Source organism: Genypterus blacodes, unplaced genomic scaffold (genome assembly GCF_046128005.1).
Source record: "Genypterus blacodes isolate CSIRO-AG114 ecotype Tasmania unplaced genomic scaffold, CSIRO-AGI_Gbla_v1 ptg000112l_1, whole genome shotgun sequence".
Lineage (NCBI taxonomy): Eukaryota > Metazoa > Chordata > Actinopteri > Ophidiiformes > Ophidiidae > Genypterus > Genypterus blacodes.
Genome location: NW_027466916.1, coordinates 3,084,250 through 3,108,449, shown reverse-complemented (window position 1 = coordinate 3,108,449; position 24,200 = coordinate 3,084,250). Strand labels below are relative to the sequence as shown.

Sequence of the window (24,200 nt, the reverse complement as noted above, 5' to 3'; positions counted from 1 at the left end):
CCTTAGAATGACTTTATTACACATTATTATATACGGATATTTAAGGGAATTATTACAAACCTATGAAACTGTTAAATAAAAGAATGTTCGTTAAAAAATCATTTTAAAGTGAAATCTAATCTCTCGAATGTTCTCCTCGTTTCTTGTGATTTTTCAGTCAGTCCGTCTCATTTCTCCGCGGTGCTCCGGAGCTCTGAATGCGGCCGGGTGGCGTGTTTGCTGGCTTGGACTGTGTGTGAGTGCTCGTGTATGTGTGTGAGGGTGTGTGTCTTCCTCTTTCTCCAGCACAAAGCCGCGGTGTGTTTGGAAACACGGGGAGGCAATTAACGGGCTGGAAGACGCGAAGCAAAAAGGTCAAAATGTTTACATTATTTTTTTGAAAGGGGAGGGGCCGAGGGGGGTCTTCTTCCCGTCTGATTGGCCGAACTTGACAGTGATTGACGTGCATCCATGGCAACCGGGCAACCAATCTGCCAAGTCCAATAGGAGGTGATCAGAGGGGGCCTGAGTGTCTTTTTCTCCCCCTTCAAAAATCCATCGGAGCGTCTTTGCTGCTTCCAGCCCGCCTGCCTGCACGCACCGCGGCTCCGGCTTCACCCGACCAGCACCGGGGGATGCGGTAACCGGCGAACCCCCGCTCAGCTCAGCTCAGCAGCATCCTTCTTCCGCGGCGTGTTTGCGCTCTGCGCGCTCGGCTTGGCTCGGCTCGGCTCGGCTCGGCGGGCTCGTTTTGGGGGGGATTGCCTTGTTTGTTTTTGCGGGGATTGTCTCCGCAAAAACGCACGGAGAGACGTGCGAGTGTGTGAGGTCCGAGGCGGCACAGAGGGAACCACGGGAGAATCCTCCATGTTTCAGCTGCCCATCTTGAATTTCAGCCCCCAGCAGGTCGCCGGGGTCTGCGAGACCCTGGAGGAGAGCGGGGACGTGGAGCGCCTGGGTCGCTTCCTGTGGTCGCTGCCCGTCGCGCCGGCGGCCTGCGAGGTCCTCAACAAGAATGAGTCTGTGCTGCGGGCCCGGGCGGTGGTCGCCTTCCACACGGGCAATTTCCGCGAACTCTACCACATCCTGGAGAACCACAAGTTCACCAAAGAGTCCCACACGAAGCTGCAGGCGCTGTGGCTGGAGGCGCACTACCAGGAGGCCGAGAAGCTGCGGGGCCGCCCGCTGGGGCCGGTGGACAAATATAGGGTGCGGAAGAAGTTCCCCCTCCCCAGGACCATCTGGGACGGGGAGCAGAAGACCCACTGCTTCAAGGAGCGGACCCGGCACTTGTTACGGGAGTGGTACTTACAGGACCCGTACCCGAACCCCAGTAAAAAGAGGGAGCTGGCTCAGGCCACCGGACTAACACCCACACAAGTAGGAAACTGGTTCAAAAACCGCAGACAAAGAGACAGAGCGGCGGCGGCCAAGAACAGGTAAGGATGGATGTGTGCCTTGCTCACCTGCCACGGGAAACACACACAGACACATAAGACACCAACAACTGTCAGAAATAATACAAATATGATGACGCGTCCCACTTCTTCTGTCAATCAAAATAGAAAACACCACCAAACAAAATGTAAATATCCAAACATGTACAAATATATAGCGATGATAACATTCAGATTAATTGTAAATATTCATCCTAAATCTAAATGTTTTATACTGTAAATAAAGAGAGGTTTAACAAGCTGAAGAGAGACAGAAAAACAAACTAATTATTAATTTCTCTCGAGCAAAATAAACAACATTCAGTCCAACCTGGCAATATTTCTGCCTATACCTTATTGTATTGTGACATTTAATTTTAGATTTGACAATATAAGAAATAAAATATAAAACCAGACATAAGGACCAATATCTGCACAGCTGTAATAATAATAATAATAATTGTTATTATTATGATAACAAACAGGTTCAGGTTGATATTTCCCAGATATTGTATTAATAATCTTACATTTCTATATTTTCTATGTGAGATGATTATATATTTTTACTGTTATTTGACATAATAATGTTCCATAAACTCTTTCATACTGTTTCTAAAAAGCTTTTCATTCATATAAAGTGCAAACATCATTCATTGATTTAACTTCATATCCAGTCCAAATAAAAAACACTTTCATATGAGCTTCACTCGTTTCTATATTATTTATTTTCTCGTATTTCCAGTGACAGAAACAAATAATTAGGAAAATTATAATTTCGTATTAATAAAACAGCCATTTAACCATTTGATTTGATTTAATTTATCTATTTATTTGCTTTAACAACATCACACATTTTCTGACCCAGTTTGTTCGTTTCTCATAATAAACCCGCCTCATTCATAACGGTCATCACATCACTGAGTGTGTGCGGGGCGCTCACACACCTCTGGGCTCACTGTCACTTATGCTTGTGTGTGTGTGTGTGTGTGTGTGTGTGTGTGTGTTGTGCAGGCTCCAGCAGCAGGTCCTGTCCGGCGGCTCGGTTCGCTCCCTGGCGGACGAGGACGGGCCGGTGGACCGCCTGGGTAGCTCGTCCAGCCCGGAAGCGAGTCTGTCCAGCAAGGCCGCCGCCTCCGCCATCTCCATCACCTCCAGCGACAGCGAATGTGACATCTGACGGACACGGACACGGACACCCGTGGAAGGACGGACGGACTGACGGACGGAGAGCGAGGGCGAGGATGAACCGAGGGAAAGACTATCTCATACAACAAGTCATAGTGCCTGCACACACACTCACACACACACTCTCACACTCACACACACACGGCTACCAAATCATGAGGGATGTGTGTTCTGAGCGGACTGATCCTTATTGTTCGCGTTTTACCCACGCGTGGAAAAACTGAACTTAACACAGAACAAAAATTATTTCACGGACTAATAACGAACCAACCGGAAGAAGACAAATTAAAAAAGCAAAAGAAAATAAAGAAGTCTTCGGGCTGTAGGCGCCTGAGCCTCTAACCTGCTGTGTTGTGGGTATTTCATGTTGAAAAAGAAGAACTGTGATATTTTTACTTTACTTTCAAAGTTTTATAAATAATGTTTATTTACCTATTTAAACGATCTGCTCTGTCTCTTAGGATTTCATATTCGTTTGCTTGGTGTTTTTAATATTTGACCTTTGTGCACAGGTGAACCTGTTGAGCATGTGCGCTTTAGTGGAGATGTGTTTCAGTCAAATACAGTCAAATAAAAAAGAAGTAAAGATAACTTAATAAAATAATTGTTGATCCAGAAAGTATAAAGTTAAGTCTTTTATTTTTTGGGGATTGCCGTAGGGAGAAATAAGGAGATGACGTCATGAATAAAATGGTGAAATTATTCTTGATGATTATGTTTCTTATTCCTCCGGGCTGGTTTCGACGGTGTGAGTTCTGGGTCCTAACGCCGACACGTTGGAGGCTAATTGGCCGGCATGCTTTTGCGTCCCGTAATGCGGCCTGACAGCGAGAGGTCAGGCAGAGGTTAGCTCACTAACCCGGATGATCCCTTAGAGGAGACGCGAGGGTGAAACGGCAGCAGATTGCGTTTGATTCTGAACACGTTTTTATTCCTCTACTTCTGCGTTTGGACTCTTATGAGCTCATAGTGATGAAACTGAAGCTGACACATGATGAAAATATGATGCTGACATATGATTCATGTCCCTCTGAAACACAACATTCAGCTTTAAGAGGAGCCCGGATCTGTGTGATCATGATTGCTTTGACATGCTGCTTTATGTTCTTTCATATCCAGCAGGAATCTGATTTAAATAAAGGAAAAAATACTACAATATTCATCAAATATCCCTTTTAAGAATGCACGTGTTTCTATCTCCAGATAATGGATAATGGACCAATCTGTGTTTCAGCTCTCTTGGCTTCTGTTCCCTGTGATTGGACAGATGATTATTATCTTATTATCTTCCAACATGCAGCCTGCTAGTCTTCATTTTTCTTTGATATTTCTCTTCATATCTGCTCTTCTTCCTCAGTGTGTTTCAGTTGAACTTCAGCTCCTCCAGCTGAAGCTCAGACACCTGCTTTGCTCCTGTTTCCTATAAATGAAGCTACAGTAACTCAGATAGAGAGAGGAGGGGTGCAGGGGGGCTTTGTATCATTATTTTGTGTGTTTTTTTTTGCTTCTTTTCAAAGCTTTGGGGACAAAATGGCTGAATATTTCCGTTTCTTTACAAACTAAAGGGCGAGCAGATGAAACGGCCCTGCTGCAGTCAATAAGGTTGTCAAACTGGTCAGAGGTAATCAGCACTAATGATGGTCCGGGGGTCTGCGGCCGGACAAAGGGGCCCTGCACACACACACACACACACACACACACACACACACACACACACACACACACACACACACACACAACCCCAAAGAAAAGCCTCCTGTGAGTGTCTGGGCCTCTGAAATCACAACTTCTCTGGTGTGTGTGTGTGTGTTGGTCGATTAAAAGCGTTTAATTGCCGTTTCATTGTTTTCAGCCTGTAGACTCACAGACAGCAGCGCGCGCACTTTGCTTCATTTATTTCAGACTTTGTTTCACTTCTTCAGACTGTCAGCAAAAGAAATTACATTTTGTTGTGTTTTTCATTTGTAACAAAGAACGAGGAGCTGCATCTCTTTCTCTCTCTCTCTCTCTCTCTCTCTCTCTCTCTCTCTCTCTCTCTCTCTCTCTCTCTCTCTCTCTCTGTGTGTGGCCTTATTACGCGCTGTGGTTTTGCACGTAGATGCGGTTAAACTTTATTTAAAAACGCAAAAGTGTCTAAACTGCGCTGGTTTTAATGAGTTTATGATTTTTTAAAAGCGTTTCACCTTAAACAGGTCGCATATTAAATGGAGAATTAATTATACCATTTCTGATGCTATTGCACAACAACAATAACTGTTTTTTAAATTAAAATATAATTTGTTTTATCTCTGGTTTCACTATGTAATAATAATCATAATATTCTGTAGTTGTATTTATTGAAGCTTGTTTATTTGCCATCCCTCTTTCCCTGTAAGTGTCTCTCTGCTGATCTATCTCTTTGGCTCTGTCCTGTTACCTCTCCTCCTCTTCATCACCTCTTTATCTTCATCTTCTTCTTTATTTGCCTCCACTCCGCCAACTTTTCTCTCCAAAATGTTTTTCATTCTGAGTAGCAAACCAAACAACAGACTTTCGTCCATGACACACGCACTGACTTTATGTTGATCACATTCCTGTAAAACCACTTAACACTCTCTTTTTTCCAGCTTTGGAGCTTTGTGTCCTTCATCGCATTGTTGCAATAAGCAGAAGTATTTTTTTCTCATTTAAAGACGGTTTTACTCTTGGAAACATGAATACTTATCAGCAGGGTCGAGCTCAATTAAGACGCAGAAACTATGTGGTAACGACGACCCCTGGTGGTGGAAATGTGTTGGTTCTGGTCCAGGATGACAGGCGCGCGTGTGTCTGTGTCTGTGTCTGTGTCTGTGTGTGTGTGTGTGTGTGTGTGTGTGTGTGTGTGTGTGTGTGTGTGTGTGTGTGTGTGTGTGTGTGTGTGTGTGTGTTTGTGTGGGGTCAGATGATCATGTAGTTTGGTTGTCTGAGCCTTTTTGATCTATTGTTCTATGAAGGTATTGGCCATATAACAGCACAGCTTTTGATCGAATCCCCCCCCCACACCCACACACACACCCACACACACCTACCCGACGTCGTGACGCATGATTGGCATATGAGGCACTGATCCCCTTGTGATGAATGTTGGGTTTTTAATGTGTTAAGCTTTGATTTTTGTGATTCTTGACCTTCATCTTTGTGCTCTTGAAGTAATCGCACAGGGTTCCATCGTGGTGCATTCAAAGGCCCACAGACCTTGGAAGTGAACACTAAAAATCTCCAGAATGCTACAACTTACAAAAAAATCAATGTCATTGACCTCATTCAGACATAAATGACCAGAAAATCACAAAATTCTTGTAAGTTTACTGGAGCATCACTTTAACCCATCAGAGACAGCCGAAACTTCAACTACACTCAATGAGAACACACACACACACGCACACACGCATACACGCACACTGTCTCATGAATTCAGGAGCCATTTAAGTTAAAAATGTTAATTCATTCTGTGTGATTGAAGGTTAGATGGTGGAGAAGCTTTCAGCACCATGGACAGAGGCATAGACCTGCACCTGTTTGTTTGTTTACATTCATCAGATCAGATTCATGTTTTCTGACTTTGATGGGCAGATAAACAGTAAAGCACATAGAAGCCACACTGGAGTAAAAGTAGATTTATCTCAGTCTTAAATGATTTGGAAGTCAAATTTGCTGATTGGAAAATTGACTTTACTACTTAATACTTTTACTTAAGTATCAGAAGTATGCAGTATAAGTACCTTTAGGATACTAACTATAGGTCAGGTAACAAAGGTAAGTGAAAATATTAAAATCTCTCCTTCCTTTCTGCACATTTTTATATTTTGACACAGTCATCATCATCATCATCATCATCAATCTGAGGCAACACTCAGAGTACAGGTCAGGTCTGCATGAGGAAAAACACTAATCTGAAAAATGATTTTAATTAAACATTTTGCTCTTTATTTAGAGAATTAACTCTTTAACTACTCTGTGTTCTCAACAGGCAAAACGCAGCAGGAATACGATGTCATCACACATCTGTGGCGTGAAGTGATGAAGTGATGAAGAGGTACAGGCGAGGAGTAACTGAGCAGCGCCACGATTCTTCCATGTAGCGTTCAGATTCATATAGTTTACAAACCAAACTCAAACACTGGTTAGTGGAGAAGCTGCAGGGCTCTTCACTGTCCCCTTGCCTTCAAAAAGAGCACCAGTACCTTCTTTAGAGCGAGTAATTAAACAAATGCAGTAAAACGAATAATTTATGAAAATATGAATACTCTGTTAAAGTTAAAACTCCCCTAAAACACACTGACACATTGTGGTAAAGTATTTTTTCACTTTGTTACCAAAAGTGAAGCGTTTTGATGACACACACACACACACACACACACACACACACACACACACACACACACACACACACACACACATTCATCAGGTTCACACACTTTACTTGAAACTTCACAGAGATCGATCAGCCTCTTTAGTTCTGCTTTAAAAAAAAAATCATCTGCCGTTCGCGCTTCGTACATTTCGACGAAACGATCAATCAATCGATACGTCACGACGACTGGCCTGTCAGTCGATGCGCAGACACCACGCGCAGATTGTGAGGCAATTAGGAGGCCCGGGGGAGTGCGGAGGAGCCAGTCAATGTCCTCATCATCAGCAGGCGAGCAGCCGCGTCCATCTTCCCTTCAGTCAAACACTTATTAGCTGTAAGTGCGCGGTGTTTTGACAGATATGAGATGGAAATATGATCAGGAAAGACTCGTTCTGTAGCTGCGGGTCATTATGAGGAAATGGCGATGACACAGAGCGGAGATAGAGCTACTGTCTGACCTCAGAGGGCTGTTTAAATAAATATAACAGCTAATTAAATAATACTGATCAGTTCATCAAACCTGATCAGAGGAAATATGTATATGTAAATGTTCTGTCCTGTTAGAGAGATTGTTTAGAGTATCAATGTTAAAGTCGCTTGAGTGATTGTCAGAAGGTTAAGACGTTTATTTTACATTGTCCCTATGAGTGACTGTGTAATAACATATACAGTATATACAGTACATGTAATATAGAATGAGGTCAAAGACTCATGCACTCATCTCAAGCAGTGTTGTACGCTTATATGGCCGCTAGATGGCGACACAGACCGGTGAAGGGAATTCAGGGGAAACACGCAAGTGATTTCTTTTTGATACGTGAACATGTTAACGTTTCTCCTGAAGTGAAATCACACTAATAATGACTCTTTGATTGATTTGAAGAACCAAGAAATAGGACAAAGTCTTACACTAACGACAGAATATAAAAAGTAAATATCTCTGATTTATTTATTTGCTGTTTATACATTTTCTCGTCCAATAGAGAGCAATGGAAACATTAACAATAATATTTGGATAAGTCAATGTAATGTCCAACTTACCTCAATTTATGTTGAGACAGAAGCTAACAAAGTGATGCGAATTTTGTCTCCTTTGATTGTAAGTTATTTAATAGTAGTAATACCTTCTTTCTAATTGTAAAGCGTTTTTTTCTTAAATAAAAATTACTTAGGACTAAAAAGAAAACATGTAAAGTAAACTTACTTTTGTTAGTTTATGTATTTATGAAGAAAACAAAATCACTTGAGTCGCTGCTTATCCACTGGCTGTGAACTTTTAGTTGCTGTACTGTATTTAAACCACTAGATGGGGCTCACGATCCGTGCTAAAGTGAAACAGCTGAACACAGACTTCTGTCACACACTCTAAAGCAAAACAAGAGCAAGGGAAAACATGCAATTAAAGCCACCAAAGAGTAAATCTAAGAATGAATCTTTTAATTTAATGCAAAAAGATTTTAAACAGCAAAAAAATGCAAACAAACAACAAGTCAATTTTGAAGCAGTGTGTAAATCAGTGTGTGTCAGCGGTGGGTGTGAACGTCCATGTGTAAGAGAAGGTGTTGCAGCAGGGGCGAGGGCACCAGTTGGGGTTTGAGGGTCTATATTTAAACCCCCTGGTCTCTAGTTTCTGCAGCTGTCACCAAGTTTAAGTTCAGCACCTTGAGCCTTTCTCAGAGTTATAAACCTGCCACACGGTCACAGCGAGGAGCAGGACTCTCCTCTCTCCTGTGAGATTCTGGAGCTTCAGAAGAACTAAAGTGTCCCATCAGCACATGGTCCTCTCTTGTGTTTACCCTGAGGCCATATAGGTGCAGTAGAACACGCTCACACCAACCGTATCCCCTTCATTCCAGCTGCATCAGATTATGATTTACTGTAAATTAATAAGTCATAACTCTTCCACCTCCAAGTGTCCTTGAGCTGGATATCTAAATATCATCTCACACTCACGCAGCATAGTGCACCAGAGAGCCATCATGTATAATGCATGATGTCATATCACAGTATATCACAGGCTGCTGCAGTTTGATCATCATTCTAATAAACCATATGAATTATTTGATTATAGGTTTAGAGCTGAAGGTAGCTTTTTTATTACACTTTAAACTACAGAATCTTAATTTTCCATTCATTGTGCAGTTTCAATTAAAATATTTACTCTTATACACAGTTAATGTATTTATGTAACACTTGGTCCTTAGGTGTTCTGTGTAAATTCAGCATCGTTAAGAAGAAGAAAGGAGAATAAAAGTGACATAATCAGTTCTAATTCTCACCTGTAATCACAAACAGATGAGGAGTGTTTATGGCTCTTCACACAGCCGTCACCATGTTTCCTGACCTAAGAGGCTCCACTTGTGTAATGTCACTAATCTATATGCTTTTCACAACAAGCTGCTAAAAGCTAATCAGTGTGAGAAATAAGACGGTAGAATGAAACCCCCATCCCTGCCCAGTAACACGTTCATGTTGATTTCATCAGGGTCACAGTTTGGACTATAACATAAACAAATAGTATCTTTTTTGAAATCTTGTGAAATCTCCTCATAGAGTAGAAGACATGAAGACATGGATCAACTCTGATCAGTGTGTGACAAACTGAGCTGTGTGGAAACAAACCCAGAGGAAGATGAGAGACTTTCTCCTTCATCCAAACTCCTTTGATGGCTTTGTGGAATTTACATCATTCCAGTGTTTTCCAAACTAACCCAGTGCAGCTTTGGGGAAACTGTTTGCACTCATGTGGTGAACTGAGATGATAACCGGTTTGTGCGTAATCACAGCTGCTACAAAATAAACACACTCTGACAGATGACTAAGGAGGCCACTAATTCAGCCTCCTGACGACTGACTGACTGACTATCTATCTATCTATCTATCTATCTATCTATCTATCTATCTATCTATCTATCTATCTATCTATCTATCTATCTATCTATCTATCTATCTATCTATCTATCTATCTATCTATCTATCCCTCCATCCCTCCATCCCTCCATCCCTCTCTCTTTACAGTACAGCAGCAGCTCTGTGGTTAATAACAGAGATTAGCTGGCATTCCGGCTCTGCAGGCTCGCCGGTGCAGCAGTAACTCAGCAGAGAGCCTGGTAATTACCACCAGCCACTGACACCATGCCGCAAATACACCAGCCAGCAGTGACACGACCCCCCCCCCCCCCCCCCGACACCCCCAAGACCCCTCGTTACCAGGCCGGCCACAGAGTGTCTGCATGGCAGACGCACTCGGCTGCAGCCTGAAGTCACTTGTTGCCATCTTGGTGTAATTTTCGTCTTTGTTTTCTTTTTGTTGTCTTTAATTTGATATGTGATTGAAGTCTGAATGTTGCTGTTGTTTCCCTCTCGTGGCATCAATAATGAATAAGTGCGGCCTGTGGAAAACAACATGGATGATGTTTAACTACCTTTGTTTCATGAGTTGTGGAACATCTCTGTGTCTGTTTCTCTGTTTCTCTCTCTCACACACACACACACACACACACACACACACACACACACACACACATATGCACACAATAGTTCTCAGGAGAGGCTCGCTGGAAAACACACACTGCAGGACCGGAATGGGAAGTTTATTTTGCTTGGTGCGCTCGAATCTGTGGGATGTGAGGAGGCTCTGGAGCAGCGATCCATTTTGTGCACAGAGAGAGAGAGAGCGAGCGAGAGAGAGAGAGAGAGTTCATCACAGCGGCACCCTGGCCTCCTCCTTCCTCCCTCCTCTCCCTCTTCTTCCCTGGGAAACAGTTTCACTGCATCCACAATGTATCTTCCTGGATATTTTCTTTTCTCCTCTTCTCCTCTGTCTCTCCCTATCCATCTTTCTCTCTCTCTCTCTCTCCTTGTCTATGCTGTATGTATGTGTGTTTTCCTCCTCCTCTTCCTCACCTCCTCCCTCCCTCTTCCTCTCATCATCCGCCGGCTAAAATAGGCCCCGGGCAGCTTTTTCTCCGGGCCTTTTGTCCCTGCTCGGGGAGACGTTTGGCACACGGAGGATCGTGTTACAACTTTCATTTCCTGAATGTTTTTTTTTCTCTCTCTCTCTTTTTTTCTTCCTCCCTCTCTCTCTCTCTCTCTCTCTCTCTCTCTCTTTCTCTCTCTCTCTATCTCTCTCTCTCTCTCTCTCTCTCTCTCTCTCTCTCCTCTCTCTCTCTCCAGTGTGGAACCAAGAAGGGCATTTTATCCCCCCACCCCCCACTCCTGGCTCTGCCGCGCCGACGATGAAGGGCGAGGGCAGCAAGATGGCAGCTCGGATTCGGGGTGCTGTCACTCTTAACGTCGGCAAACAAATGCGTAGCCGCAGGGTGCTGGAGGAGGAGGACGAGGGAGCGAGAGAGGGAGGGTGTGGTGAGGGTTTGGAGCACATATAGGGTGTGTGTTACAGGGTGGGTTACTCGAGCTATTTGTGACCCCCCCACCTCACCCTCCCCTCGCCCCCGGATAGGTGAGGTGATGCCCCTCGGGGGTGTGAGGTAGATTTCATTATACCACTTCCTCTTGTTGTGTCTGCCCCCCACACCCACCCCCCCTCCCTAAAACCCCCCCCTGAAGCCTAAACTCATGTGTGTGCACACGCGTGTGTGTGTAGAGCTGAACAACAAGTAGTATACGTTCGTCACATTTGCCGGAATGATCCATTATTAATTATGATGTAAACCAATGCGGGTGACACACACACACACACACACACACACAGGAGTCAGTGATTGTGGATAACAAACGATTTACTTTCAAAACTGCAGATTACCTTTAAAACTGGGATGAAGTTGTTTTTAGTGGCTCACTCTTATCAGTGACTGTTCTTTCACATTAGAGTGTTTTTGCTGAATGAGTGTGATCCCCTCAATGACATCATGCAGCTTTACACAATCATCTAAATCAATCAGGTGATCAATAATTCAATAATCACTTTTGTTGCTTGTGTTGTTTTCTAGTCTGGACGTTTGTGACCTCTGACACATCAGCCTGACCTCACAGGAATGCAGCTGGGTGACCTTAACTGTGAGTATATGAAGTTTCAGACCCGTACCAGTAAAATACTAGTGAACTAGACGCCGTCCTTCCTTCCGTCCGCCCGTCCGTCCCGTGTCCCTGCACAGGAGGAGACATCGTGAATCTTCTTTAGCGAGGCTCCGACTGGAACTCAAAGTCTTCCAAAAAACGTCCCAGACTGCAGTCACGTTCCCCAATCAATTATGTGAGAATAATGCAGCTATCGGCTTTCTCTCTCTCCCCTGCTCCAAAAATACAGATATCTGATTCTCCAGCAACCAGAGCTGAGTTTTGTCTCTGGAAGCGTTTGACATACGAGCTCGTCCCTCCCGGCCACGCTGCTTCTACACAAGAGCCTCTTTTCACAGACATCACACTCACGTCGCGTCTTGTCCTTTTGTCTTCATTTCTCGTAACGTATTAGAAAAATTTCCCCTCTCATCAGGTAATCTATATGACGCTTGTCCTTCATTTGACACACAACATGCCACCTAACACCCTCCCAGTTAGGGATCGTCTGCAACGTCTCCTCCTCGGCTCTGAACCTCGGGTCAGGCGTCACTCAGCGGGCCGGAGAAAAGGAGACAAATATTTCTTTCACCTCCATCAACCAGGGAGCTTCCTGTTGGAGTAGAAGCTTCCAGAGACCGAGGGGGAGGCTCACCCACACACACACACACACACACACACACACACACACACACACACACACACACACACACACACGCACACACACACACACACACACACACGCACACATACACACACACCGGGAGGACAGAGGATCACAGCCTGCTACGATCCCTTTTTGTCTTTAAGCTTTCAGTTACTTTTACTTCATCAGTTCTAGTAGACAGAATTTTTACACACACATACACACACACACACAAACACACACACACACACACACAGAACACACACACATCCCACACCCACACACAGAAGTACTCAAAACTTCTTACTACAGTAAATATTAAGGTTAACAGAAATACTACAATGTAATATACTCCCTTTTCAAAATCAAGTAAAATGACCAAATATTTTTTGAATCTTACTTTACTTTTACTGTGTTTAATTATGGACACACTAATATATGTATTATTTGGGAATAATGATTTAAGAATGAAATAATGACATTTCTTGTTGACATCATTCAATGTTAAAAACTGCAAAATTTCGTATTTTTCCCCTCAAACTGCAGATTTGTGATCTACTCTCATGTGCTCTCCTCTACGGGTCAGAACAATTCATCCACGTTTTTCTTAAAAGTCTTCTCTAAAGTCTTACTCTTCTAACTAACTGGATCTCTCAGCCGTGTATCAAAGTAAAAAACCTCCCTACAGAGTTTAACTGGAAATACTCTCTCATACGCATGTAAAGCACACTCATCCCAAAGTTGCACTTAAATACTGCACTTGAGTAAATGTACTTAGTTCCTTTCCACTGAGACCCTAACACACACACACACACACACACGCACACACAGAACACACACATCCCACACCCACTTACACACAGCCTGTATATGCCTGTGGGTATATGGCACAGCTTTAACATTGTCAGATCCATGCATCATTGGTAAGAAAATCTCTTTAAACCCCCCCTACACACACACACACACACACACACACACACACACATACACACACACACACCAACACCCCCGCCCCTCTGAGGCAAACCTGAAAAGATCCTTTTGTCCCTCATCGCCCGCTTGCCTCCCCCCACCATCCCTTTCCCCACACACACACACACACACACGTGAGACAGTCGCAGGTATCCATAACCACAGGGCTGTGTGTGTGTGTGTGTGTGTGTGTGTGTGTGTGTGTGTGTGTGTGTGTGTGTTGGGGGGGATGAATCTACTTCCAGTCACCAGACCGAGCAAGGGCAACATCCCTCAACTTCTTCTTCTTCTCTTTTTGTGCTCTTTTTCTGGCTGGACGCTGATTCTGATGCCAGAGCAAACATGCAGTTTGAGGGAGAGACGGCGCACACACACACACACACACACACACACACACACACACACACTCTCCCTGTGTTTATTTGCACACGTCAGGGCCCTTCCTGCTGTTGATATAGAGCCACTGCCACTTCCATCCATGACAAATGAAACGCAGCGCTGATGACTCGGACTCTGTTTGCCGTCAGCAGCTGTTGTTACTGGCACGGGCGGACCTTCACCTCCGGGCTTTCGCCATTTTTGTTTTACACTTGTTGCATATGGATGATGAGAGACATGACGACGCGCTCTCTACATGTCTGCCGGTGTGTGTGAGTGGGTCTGTCTGGGATTCGGAAGCGAGGGGATTCGAGCCTACATGGAGGCAGATTAATTTGAGTCTCTTGCACATCCTGAAGGGCGCCTCTGTGTGTGTGTGTGTGTGTGTGTGTGTGTGTGTGTGTGTGTGTGTGTGTGTGTGTGTGTGTGTGTGTGTGTGTGTGTGTGTGTGTGTGTGTGTGTGTGTGTGTGTGTGTGTGTGTGTGTGTGTGTGTGTATGTGTGTGTGGCAGAGAGCCTGTTTAATCCGGCCTGTGGCTCACATGTTGTCATTAGATTAACAGGTATGAGTGATCGCCCCGGGGGCTTTGTGATCACCTGTTTGCTAATTTGTGAATATTCCAGTCGCACCGTGAGCCAAACGGGATGCACTCAGGCCGGAATAGGTTCACATGTAAACACCAAACTACACCGCTGCTGCTATATTCTGTCTCTTAATCCAATTACAGTTGACCTCTAACATGGATTCTGCGCGTCCATTTTGGAAGAACATGACTTATTTCCAAGCTGCAGCTGCTGGTGTATCACCTGACACGTGACATGATATATGGGAACGGATTAGTGTGTAAAAATGTATAGAATCAGCTGTTTGACTTTGATGGGGTGTATCATATTTGGGAGTAAACCTGGTCTGATAGAAGGTCTGCTGAGGACAAGCAAACACACATATCACTCACTCACACACAGATGTATGGATGGACAGAGGGTGGGGGGCAGCATAGCTCTCTCTCTCTCTCTCTCTCTCTCTCTCTCTCTCTCTCTCTCTCTCTCTCTCTCTCTCTCTCTCTCTCTCTCTCTCTCTCTCTGTGTGTGTGTGTGTGTGTAGCAGACCTGAGGGGCTGAGAGCGGGAGGCCTCCGGTGATGCCGAATGTCTCAAGGTCCCTCCGCGGCGGATCGAGGCCGAAGCCGCCGCCGCAGCAGCCCCGCAATCTGCGCAATCAGGCAGCAATGCGGGCAGCGACTGTTTCAGATTATGCTGCAGGAAATCCTCGGTGCACTCTGCTCAAAACAATTTAGCCTGACATGAGCCCGAGGAGCCCAGGGGGGGAGGGGGGGAGTAAGGGGAGGGAGGGAGGCAGGAGAGCTGTCCTCAACCAGAGTAGACCCTCATACTGGGCCTGCACCACAGCTTGGCCACCACACGTGTGTTTGGACTATTATCTGGAGATTAACTATAGAAAATGTAAATTATAATTGTTATTGTTGCTGTTGATAATAAGGGTGGGCGTTCTGTTCCCATAGTTACTGTCAAATTATATTTAATCTATTGCTTCATTATGCTCTTATTAGTATCAATATGTATTTATATCTGCCATAATGGATTTATTATATATGTAGCTTTTAAATTTGGTTGTGTGTGTGTGTGTGTGTGTGTGTGTGTGTGTGTGTGTGTGTGTGTGTGTGTGTGTGTGTGCAGCTCTGCAGGGGTGTGCAGCCTGTGAGCGGTGTGGCGCTTTGTCGTGGCCCGGAACCGACAGAGCAAACTGACGGGGAGAGCAAAGAAAACACGGCAGCAAAAAGCAACGATCCGCAGAAAAAGAGGTAAAAAAAAAAAAAAAGCCCCTCCGCCTTTTCCCCCCAAACATGAAGTATGAATCAGACAGGGACGTGATGGAGCCGCATGTTTACACAGAGACAGCTGCTGATGTTTACTCACATGTGTACAATTACAGATTCTACCACTAGCATATGTATGGATATATATATATTAAAATTACCATTATGATAGTGACGTCATATGCCTGCACGCATTTCATCTCATGATATTCGAGTTTAATTATTAAATATTTTGCATGTATTCTACACATTGAGGTACATCATATTTTGGAGGAAACACTTAATTCCATTCAGCAGGTTTAAAAAAAACAATAACAACAAAATTAAATATTTTAAATCTTAATATTTGCTGATTCTCTGTTAATTTCCGGTCTGAGTCATATGGACCTCCTATAGCTGCTGCCATATACATTAACCTGCAGGGATGTTTATCCTCCTCCTCATAAACAAATAACACAGAGACAAATGTAGGCCTATTACTTTTGTTTTATTGGAAACTAATTACCATGACTCTAATGATAACGTTATACCTCTTAGTTTCCATTGCAGGAAGTTGCTATAATTCTTTTGTTATCTTAACAAAATATCATAAATTAAGCAAATGGGGGGAGTCCAGTTAAGTGTTTGGTTGAGTTAAAAGTTCCATAAAGGTCCTGGTTGTGTTTTCATGGGCAGGAGATGAGAAAAGCTCCTCCACGTGAGGACATACAGGACAGGATAAGCGCATAAAGGGAGTTCGGTTCTAACCCAATTTAACGACAGACAGTCAGTCTATATTATAAGGTAGAAGCTATTATAGTGTTATTTCATACATGTACTCAATCTGATACACTTATCAGTCTTCTTTTTTTTGGTTTTTCTTTTTGCAAAATAGAGTAAATCTGCCAGCCTCTTAAGAGCCTAGATCCACGAGACTGGAGGTTAGAGGTCCCAACAAGGAGTCCTGCAGCTGGTGCGGGTGTCCGTGCATGCCGTGCACCGACTGTGGGGGCCCCAGGCCGGACATGGGGTACGCGGAGGCCCCGGGGTGGCTCATGTTGCCCTGGAGCAAAAGCGCTGAGTTCTGGTCGGGACTCCCGGGCGGTGAAAACTCGTCCTCCGAGCTGGACATGAGAGACTTTCCTCCGTCCAGCGGGGACAGCTGGTTCTGTTTGTTGCCGCCTGCGTTGTTGTTTTCGCTGTTCTCCCTGGAAATTACAACAGGAAATAACGTCGTTAAATCTGAACACTGGGAATATATTAAGAATAGAATAAATCAGGAAGTTACAGCAGCAGGAGTATACAGTTTACAGATTAATATGTCTTAATAATAGATAACAAAACAGAGAGGATTAGATCATCAGCTCCTCTGCAGATCTGATCTATAAAGGATTATATTTCTCCACATTTATTTCCCTGGGATTTAATTCTGCTTATTGCGTTTTTGTGTTTATTTTTTATACCAGTTCAACACAAAGCTTCTCCTCCTCTTAAATTGCTTAAAAAAGTATCACTATTCAATCGTTTTTACATCAATCCACACAAAAATACAAGTCACTGTTTTATTGACATTTTGCATATTTTTGTGTTGAGTTCAATTCAGGCAAACGGGTTTATTTTCTCCGTCTCACGTTGTTGTTTACCTGTTTTTCTGTCACTGTCAAGGACCTAAAACCTCGAATAAATAAGAAATGGCATTTAAAAAAATAAAATAAAATAAATGTGTGTCCCTTCAATATAAATTTAAAAGTATTTTCCTATAAACTTCGAGTTCCATCATCTTATATAAATATTATCCCAGCAGCGTGACTCTGAGCCTTCACTGTCACCTCACTTTGACTTTAACTAGAAGTACAAATGTGTCTCTCTCTGGATAAGATGTAAACAAAAATGTGCATGACTTCCACGGGTGGAAACAGAGCCCTCGAGTGCGTGTGTGTGAGTGTGAGTGTGGGAGAGAGAGAGACAGAGACTCGTACCTCTCTTTGGCCTCTGCAGCTCTGTCTCTCTGCCGTCTGTTTTTGAACCAGTTGCTGACCTGCGTGGTGGTCAGTCCCGTGGCCTCGGCCAGCTCCCTCTTCTCCCGCGGGGACGGGTAGGGGTTGTGCGTGTACCACTCTCTCAACACGCCCCTGGACTTTTCCTTGAAGCAGTAGCTCGTCTCCTCTCCGTCCCATATTGTGCGCGGCAGAGGGAATTTCCTCCGCACCCTGTACTTCCCCACGGCTCCGAGCGGCCGGCCGCGCAGCTTCTCCGCCTCCACGTAGTGCGCTTTCAGCCACAGCTGCTGCAGCTTGGGGTGGTTGTGAGGCGAAAACTGGTGGCTCTCCAGGATCTTGTAGAGCTCCCTGAAGTTCCCTCGGTGGAAGGCCACCACCGCCTTGGCTTTGAGGACGCTCTCGTTCTTGTGGAGGTGATCGCAAGCGGGTAGAGACCACAGGAAGCGGCCGAGCCTCTCCAGATTTCCACCCTGCTGCAACACCTCGCACACGCACGCCACTTGCTCCTGCGTAAACCCAAAGGACGGCAGTATCGACATAATGTCCGATCTCGCTCCTCCGTCCAAAAAAGCTGATATCCAAAACGACAGCTGTCCTTTCGTGTCTCGACTCTGGCTGTTGTCGCGGCGCAATCCGGCGCAATCCGTCCGCGCAGCACGGGCCTGTACGGGCGATCCACTCTCCGCTCCAGCCCCCGATGCGCGCAGCAGATTGGGGATGTTGATTGTTGGGACAATTTGTTCCTGTTGGAGATATGTCAGGCTTAAAGGGAGCCTGTGCGTTTCGGTGATTGGCTCTTCTTCTGCCCTGCACCCTGTACAGCAGAGCAGGACTGAGTTTGCAGCTCCGTTTCCTCCCCAGAGGCAATGCGTCAGGGGCTGAAATAGGAGCGCTCCCACCTCCCGCCACCTCCCGCCCCCACAACCCCACTGCTGCTCCAGCTGAGGGAGCACAGCGGCACCTAAACACTAATCAATTATTGCAGACCTCTTAAAAGCCTTATTAACGTGTTCTCAACGTACCTCCTCCATACATTGAGCTCCAGATTTCTCACGTGCGCGTGGCATCTCCTTTATCAGTTACCATGGAGATTAAAGCCCCATAACCCCTTATCTTCTTTTATTTGTTTATCTGGAGTAATAACATCACGTCTATGAGGCATTTTAAGTTGGTAATTATCTGAAAATGTGATTTATTTCTTCTGTTACTATTTTGCTTTTATGGTTGACGACTTATTGTATTATGCTATATATTATTTACCATCACTGCAGGTCACAGTTGACGACCAGCACGTTAATTACACACAGACGCGTTTGCCTTCATAGTCTATTAATCACGAAGCCGTTTATTTTATGAGGTGATATAATTTAATAAGTCCCGATGACAATTAGGCCAAAATGCTGCTTGCTGCGCCATTACGCACTTCTGCTTTATGGGACTATTGCCAAACGTGTTATGGGCTGTGTGTGTGTGTGAGAGAGAGTGAAAGAGAGAGAGAGAGAGGGAGAAGGAGAGAGAGGGAGAAGGAGAGAGAGGGGTGGAGAGAGAGAGAGGTTGCCACATGGTAGCCTTCTTGACAAACACAGTGTTGAAATAACAAACACTTTTTCAATTATCATTTAGACCCATGTGCCTATTTGCACATTACAACAGTAATACATATTGTTCATTATATTCCATCTTTAGACCATTTCACCCAGTTTGGCCTATATGGACAGATGAGCAACCACATGGACAAAAACAAACCCCTAAATGAATGATATTGCATGCATCAGCTCCTCCCTCCTGTAATTGCCTCTTCTGGTGTGATATCTGCATTACTGGGCTCCTGCTTGTATACTTACAGACCAGCCTATATACATTTATATTTCAGGCTTTGGCACCGTGCTGGCTCCAGTGTTTTCTGAGGGCTGAAACACTAAACCAATCCATTAGTAAATGAGTTCTCTGTGACACTGCTTCTTGGTGGTGCAGTTGTTGGTTTGAGCCATAGATCACGTTTCTTTATCTGCACCAGAGCACTGAAACTAGATTCCCTGGCAATATGTTAAAGAACAAGACCGGGCCTAGAAAATAACCTCCAGTCTAAACACATTCCTATTGAGAAGATAAACCCTGTGCTAAAGATTTATTTTTTTAAACTTTTGTTTTTGTGGCACAGACACCTGCAAAAACACTGATGGGTCAAAATCTAAACAGCTTTAATGCAATTTACCTGTATTCTTTCTTTTTAATTGAACATATAGACTAAAACATACAAAAAGCTTCTTAATGTTAATTTAAGGAAATTTATTTGAGGTCATTTTGATTTTCAGTAACTGATGAACACACAGTAATAATGTATTCAGTTATTGTGTGTGTATCTTTCAACATCATTTGCCTTCACACACAACGAGTAGATGTATATATATGTATTCTTTTATACCGATCAGCTGTTTATGAGCTCAATTGTAATTGGCTAAATCGCTCAGTCTTTCTGTTAAAATGGTGAACACCTGTGAGCTGTGTGAGTGTGTCACAGTTTAGTCGCCTCATGTTTGCTCCTAGTGGTCGAATCCCACACTGAGGTAAGCAATTTGCTGAATCTCATTTTTAAATAAGACAATTGCAGAATTTATAATCGCGATTGTTGCTTTTAAACAATTTATATAGTCTCACACCGGGTTATTGAAAGTCCTGATCTGTGTTTTGAAGTGGATCCTGGTTGATAAATAGGCCAGCAGGCCACCGTGGCTCGGGGTCCTGCAGTGTGGCAGCTCGGTGCTCCAGTAAATGAGCTGTCTGATGAGCGCCTCTCGGGTTTCTCTAATATCTCTGCCACATTGCGCCTCCTCCTCCTCCTCCTTTAACCCGAGCAGCCCGGGGGGCAGATTATTTCAAGATGTGGACTCTCCGCCTCCCTCCGCCTCCGCCGCGGCCGGGGCTGGACTTCACCCAACACACTCATACAATATTGAGGCAAGGCCATCCCCTCGTTATTCGCTCGAAATGTGACTTCCAAGGGAGGAGCGACTTCAAGAAGAAATCGCGATAACACCAAATTCTTCAAATTGTGGTACATGTCCAAAGTTTGAATATTAGTAAAACTCCATAATGTCAGAATGTTTTCACTCAGGCAGCATAAAGCTCCCAGGCCTCATTTGAGCTTGTTTAGTGGTGTGCAGGTCTGTGACTGAACTGTGTGTGTGTGTATACGCGTGTGAATAATTTCTATTCATATTATCATGAAAACAAATCTGGATCCGTAACGTGAGACAAACGTGACGAGCAGATTCAAACAGCAGGAAAGGCTTCATGATAATGTCACCGTAACTAAGCCAAACAATCAAACCCTCCTATGTTTCCTATCGGATGTTTGATTAAAAAATAAGGCGAAATTGAAGCTGTGGCTGCCTGGCTGGACTCGGGCAGCAGCAGCAGCAGATGGTTTTCACTCAGTGCGAAGCCAAAGTGCTATTTCAGCTGCGGCTGGAACAAAGCCGATACTGTTTTAATAGACTGAAAATCTCACATTTAAAGACCCAAAGGCTTCCTTTGAATTTTTGGACTTTGGTGACCCATATATATAAATATTAATATAAAAAACGCTTTCCCTTATTGGAAAATGTAGAAGGAGAGTTAAGACGATCAAAACATTAACAGCAAATACTGCAGCCTGCTGGGTGAGTCAAGTTTATTTTATTACAAGAATATTTGACCTATTTTCTTACAGCAATTTCTCATATTTTTGTAGTTACTTACTTATATTTTAGTCAATAACAGCTATTTATACATATATTAGCACACATTAATAGATCAATTAATTGGCTTCAGACTATCCCCGAGTTTTGTCGTAATTTAAGTGGCCTCTATTGAAATGTGTATTTAATTAAAGCTACAGTTTAAAAGGGTTTAATATTCCGATAGGCCGTAAAAAAAAAAAAAAAGCTCCTTCTCTCAAAACAAAACACAACTGTTGACATGAGTGAGTTAAATGAAATTGGAGCTGCAATTATCAGCTTAACAGAGTTTCCTGTCATGTTGGAAAATTAGACCTGGTCCAAGTGCGCCGGGGTGAGCCCCCATCAAAACCATTACCCGGGTCCTCAGAGGGCCGCGCTCCCCCGCAAACACGCCACCGCGACCCGGGCTGCTACGGTGTCACCGCTCGGTAAACACGGCTCGCACGGAGGAAGGCATTTGTTTCAGGGAACTCATTCAAATGCTGCACAGGATTGAGATAAGTAAACAAAGCGAAACGGCATAAAACAAACAAACACTTTCTTTTCCCCCCAACAGGCTTCTGCTGCTGCGCCGTGTGTCACTGCTGGCAGGAAGGGGGCGCCATGCTATTATCAACCCCGGGACCAGGCGCTGCTACACGGGCCGAGAGCCTGCGGGAGAGCCGTGACGCTGACATGGGGCAAATGACAAAGTTTGAGGGGTGAGACAGTTGAGGAGCAGGTGTGTGTGTGTGTGTGTGTGTGTGTGTGTGTGTGTGTGTGTGTGTTTCAGTCAGTGTGTGTGCTCTTGTTTTTCTCTCTGAGAAATATTGTTTGACCACTATGGACGTAATGCAGCCTCCCAGCTGCTGTGTGTGTATATATATATAAATGTGTGTGTGTGTGTGTGTGTGTGTGTGTGTGTGTTTGTGTGTGTCACCCCCCCCCCCCCCCCCCCCCCTTCACACTTAAATCTCCCATTAAACAGTAAGTTCCAATGCCGTTTCTAACTGTAAGCCCACATGTGGCAGATGTCCTTGAAGTCCAGAACCAAACCAGTGAATCATGCTGGTCCCCCCTTCCCACACTGGATGATGGAGCGGACATGTGCACATACCTTCCCCCTGCCAAGTAACAACTCAATTATTTGAGGCCGAGGTAAAAGAAAAATCTACAATGGTTCCAGACATTTATTTGGGGAGGATGGCTTTGTGTAGGCAGGGGATAGCTTGTTTCTGTGCCTGGAGGAGAGGGGTCCGCCCGGGTAGTAGTGGTGGGTCTGTGTGAGCGGGCTGGTACCCGGTGACCCCTGCCCTCTCATTAGTGGGACGTGGAGCAGCAGAGGACCGTGCTCCCCAGGTCATGTTACATATGGCTTGCAGTCTGCTGCGCCGCATTAAATGTCAGCTTTGAAACCATCTGAAAGATCAGAGGTCAGCGTTTTTAATAAGGCCCCGGTTCTCAGGGAGTTCCCTGCTTTTACTGCTCGCCCAAGGATTTTCTTTCTTACATTGTAAGTTGGAAAATTGTGAAGAAAATCATATATCAGCCAGGTCCTGCTTCAAAATGGGAATGTCCTGTAATTCATACTCAAACAGTCATAAAAAATGTCATGTTGTAAATACTTCACATACACAACATTAACCCCTAACTGCTCGCACTCGTAATGAAAATCTACTACACACACTCCAAAAACCAACCTGCACTCCTTTCCTTTCTAATTTGTAGGTTGAATACAAAGGTGGATTTTGGAGTTTTCTGTGCCCCCCTCCCCGTGAGACCCACGAGACCATGGGCCCCTGCTGCGAATGGGACATTGTTCTGGGCTCCAACAAAGCTGTTTTCACCCTCTTCAATATTACAGGAGGAGTCACCCGATACCTAACAATCAGCTAATCCACTGCCCATGGCGACGAGGTCACCTGTGCACAGGTAACCTTATCCGCCTCTCCCTCTCTTTCCCGCTAGTCTCTCCCATTTTTTTTGTCTCTCTGTGCCTCAACAGTGAGCACAGACAAACAGCCTCTGTTTATTTAGGTCATCAGTTAGATCATTTCTAAATCCTCCAGCCAAGATCCACCGAAAGGACAACTCCTTTAATCCAGCGCAGACATGTTGAGTATAAAATAAAAGCCCCTGCTGTTCGCCCATTTGTCGAATTTTCTCCACTTCTTATCTTCTTTCCTTGGGTTTGGTTGGGTGCCCACAAGTGAACAAGTATTGGGTGGAAATTCATGAATTCTTCAGCGATCCCCCTAAGCCATATGAGAGGCTCTTTTTGGACAGAGACCCAGTGTCTGTGAGTGACAGCATCTCGGATTCATTCCTCCACAAGTTGGACGGGGCGTGCTGGGGGTTGTTGAGTATTAGCCCAGGGAGAAGGCCTTTTGGATAGGGCTGGTCTGTGTGGGGAACAGCACGGACCCCCCACCCAAAAGGAGCTTTACCTCTGGAAATCTCATTGCTGTTTATTTGAATTACAGGGGCTGAGATGAGAAAAGGAGGCCTAATGAACTCCAGGTTTGCCCGGCATGTGCAAACGATCACCGCAGGTTCGCAGAGAGCAGCGTTGGCTCGACTGGATTACTGCACGCCAGTTTTCCCCCGTCCACACATAGTTCGGCTACATCAGGCACTTTATGTAGCGGAGACATGTGCTTTTTGTCTGTCATAAATTTACATTTATTACTGACATAA

General features: G+C 44.5%; 2 protein-coding genes and 1 long non-coding RNA gene across 3 annotated transcripts; 2 read left to right on the top strand and 1 right to left on the bottom strand.

The window, feature by feature from the left end:
- The first annotated feature begins 846 nt into the window (after window positions 1–846).
- On the top strand, window positions 847–3,160 carry six6a (SIX homeobox 6a). Its single transcript, XM_076161703.1, has 2 exons — window positions 847–1,418; window positions 2,427–3,160. The coding sequence occupies exons 1-2, from the start codon at window positions 847–849 to the stop codon at window positions 2,590–2,592; spliced, it is 738 nt and encodes a 245-aa protein (XP_076017818.1). The 3' UTR covers window positions 2,593–3,160.
- A 12,850-nt stretch (window positions 3,161–16,010) lies between these two features.
- On the bottom strand, window positions 16,011–18,640 carry six1a (SIX homeobox 1a). Its single transcript, XM_076161689.1, has 2 exons — window positions 17,782–18,640; window positions 16,011–17,010 (listed from the first exon to the last, which is right to left on the bottom strand). The coding sequence occupies exons 1-2, from the start codon at window positions 18,339–18,341 to the stop codon at window positions 16,716–16,718; spliced, it is 855 nt and encodes a 284-aa protein (XP_076017804.1). The 5' UTR covers window positions 18,342–18,640; the 3' UTR covers window positions 16,011–16,715.
- A 3,497-nt stretch (window positions 18,641–22,137) lies between these two features.
- LOC143009542 (uncharacterized) lies at window positions 22,138–24,065 on the top strand. Its single transcript, XR_012964692.1, has 3 exons — window positions 22,138–22,225; window positions 23,232–23,435; window positions 23,987–24,065. It is a non-coding gene; the product is annotated as an uncharacterized LOC143009542 (long non-coding RNA).
- Window positions 24,066–24,200: the final 135 nt, after the last annotated feature.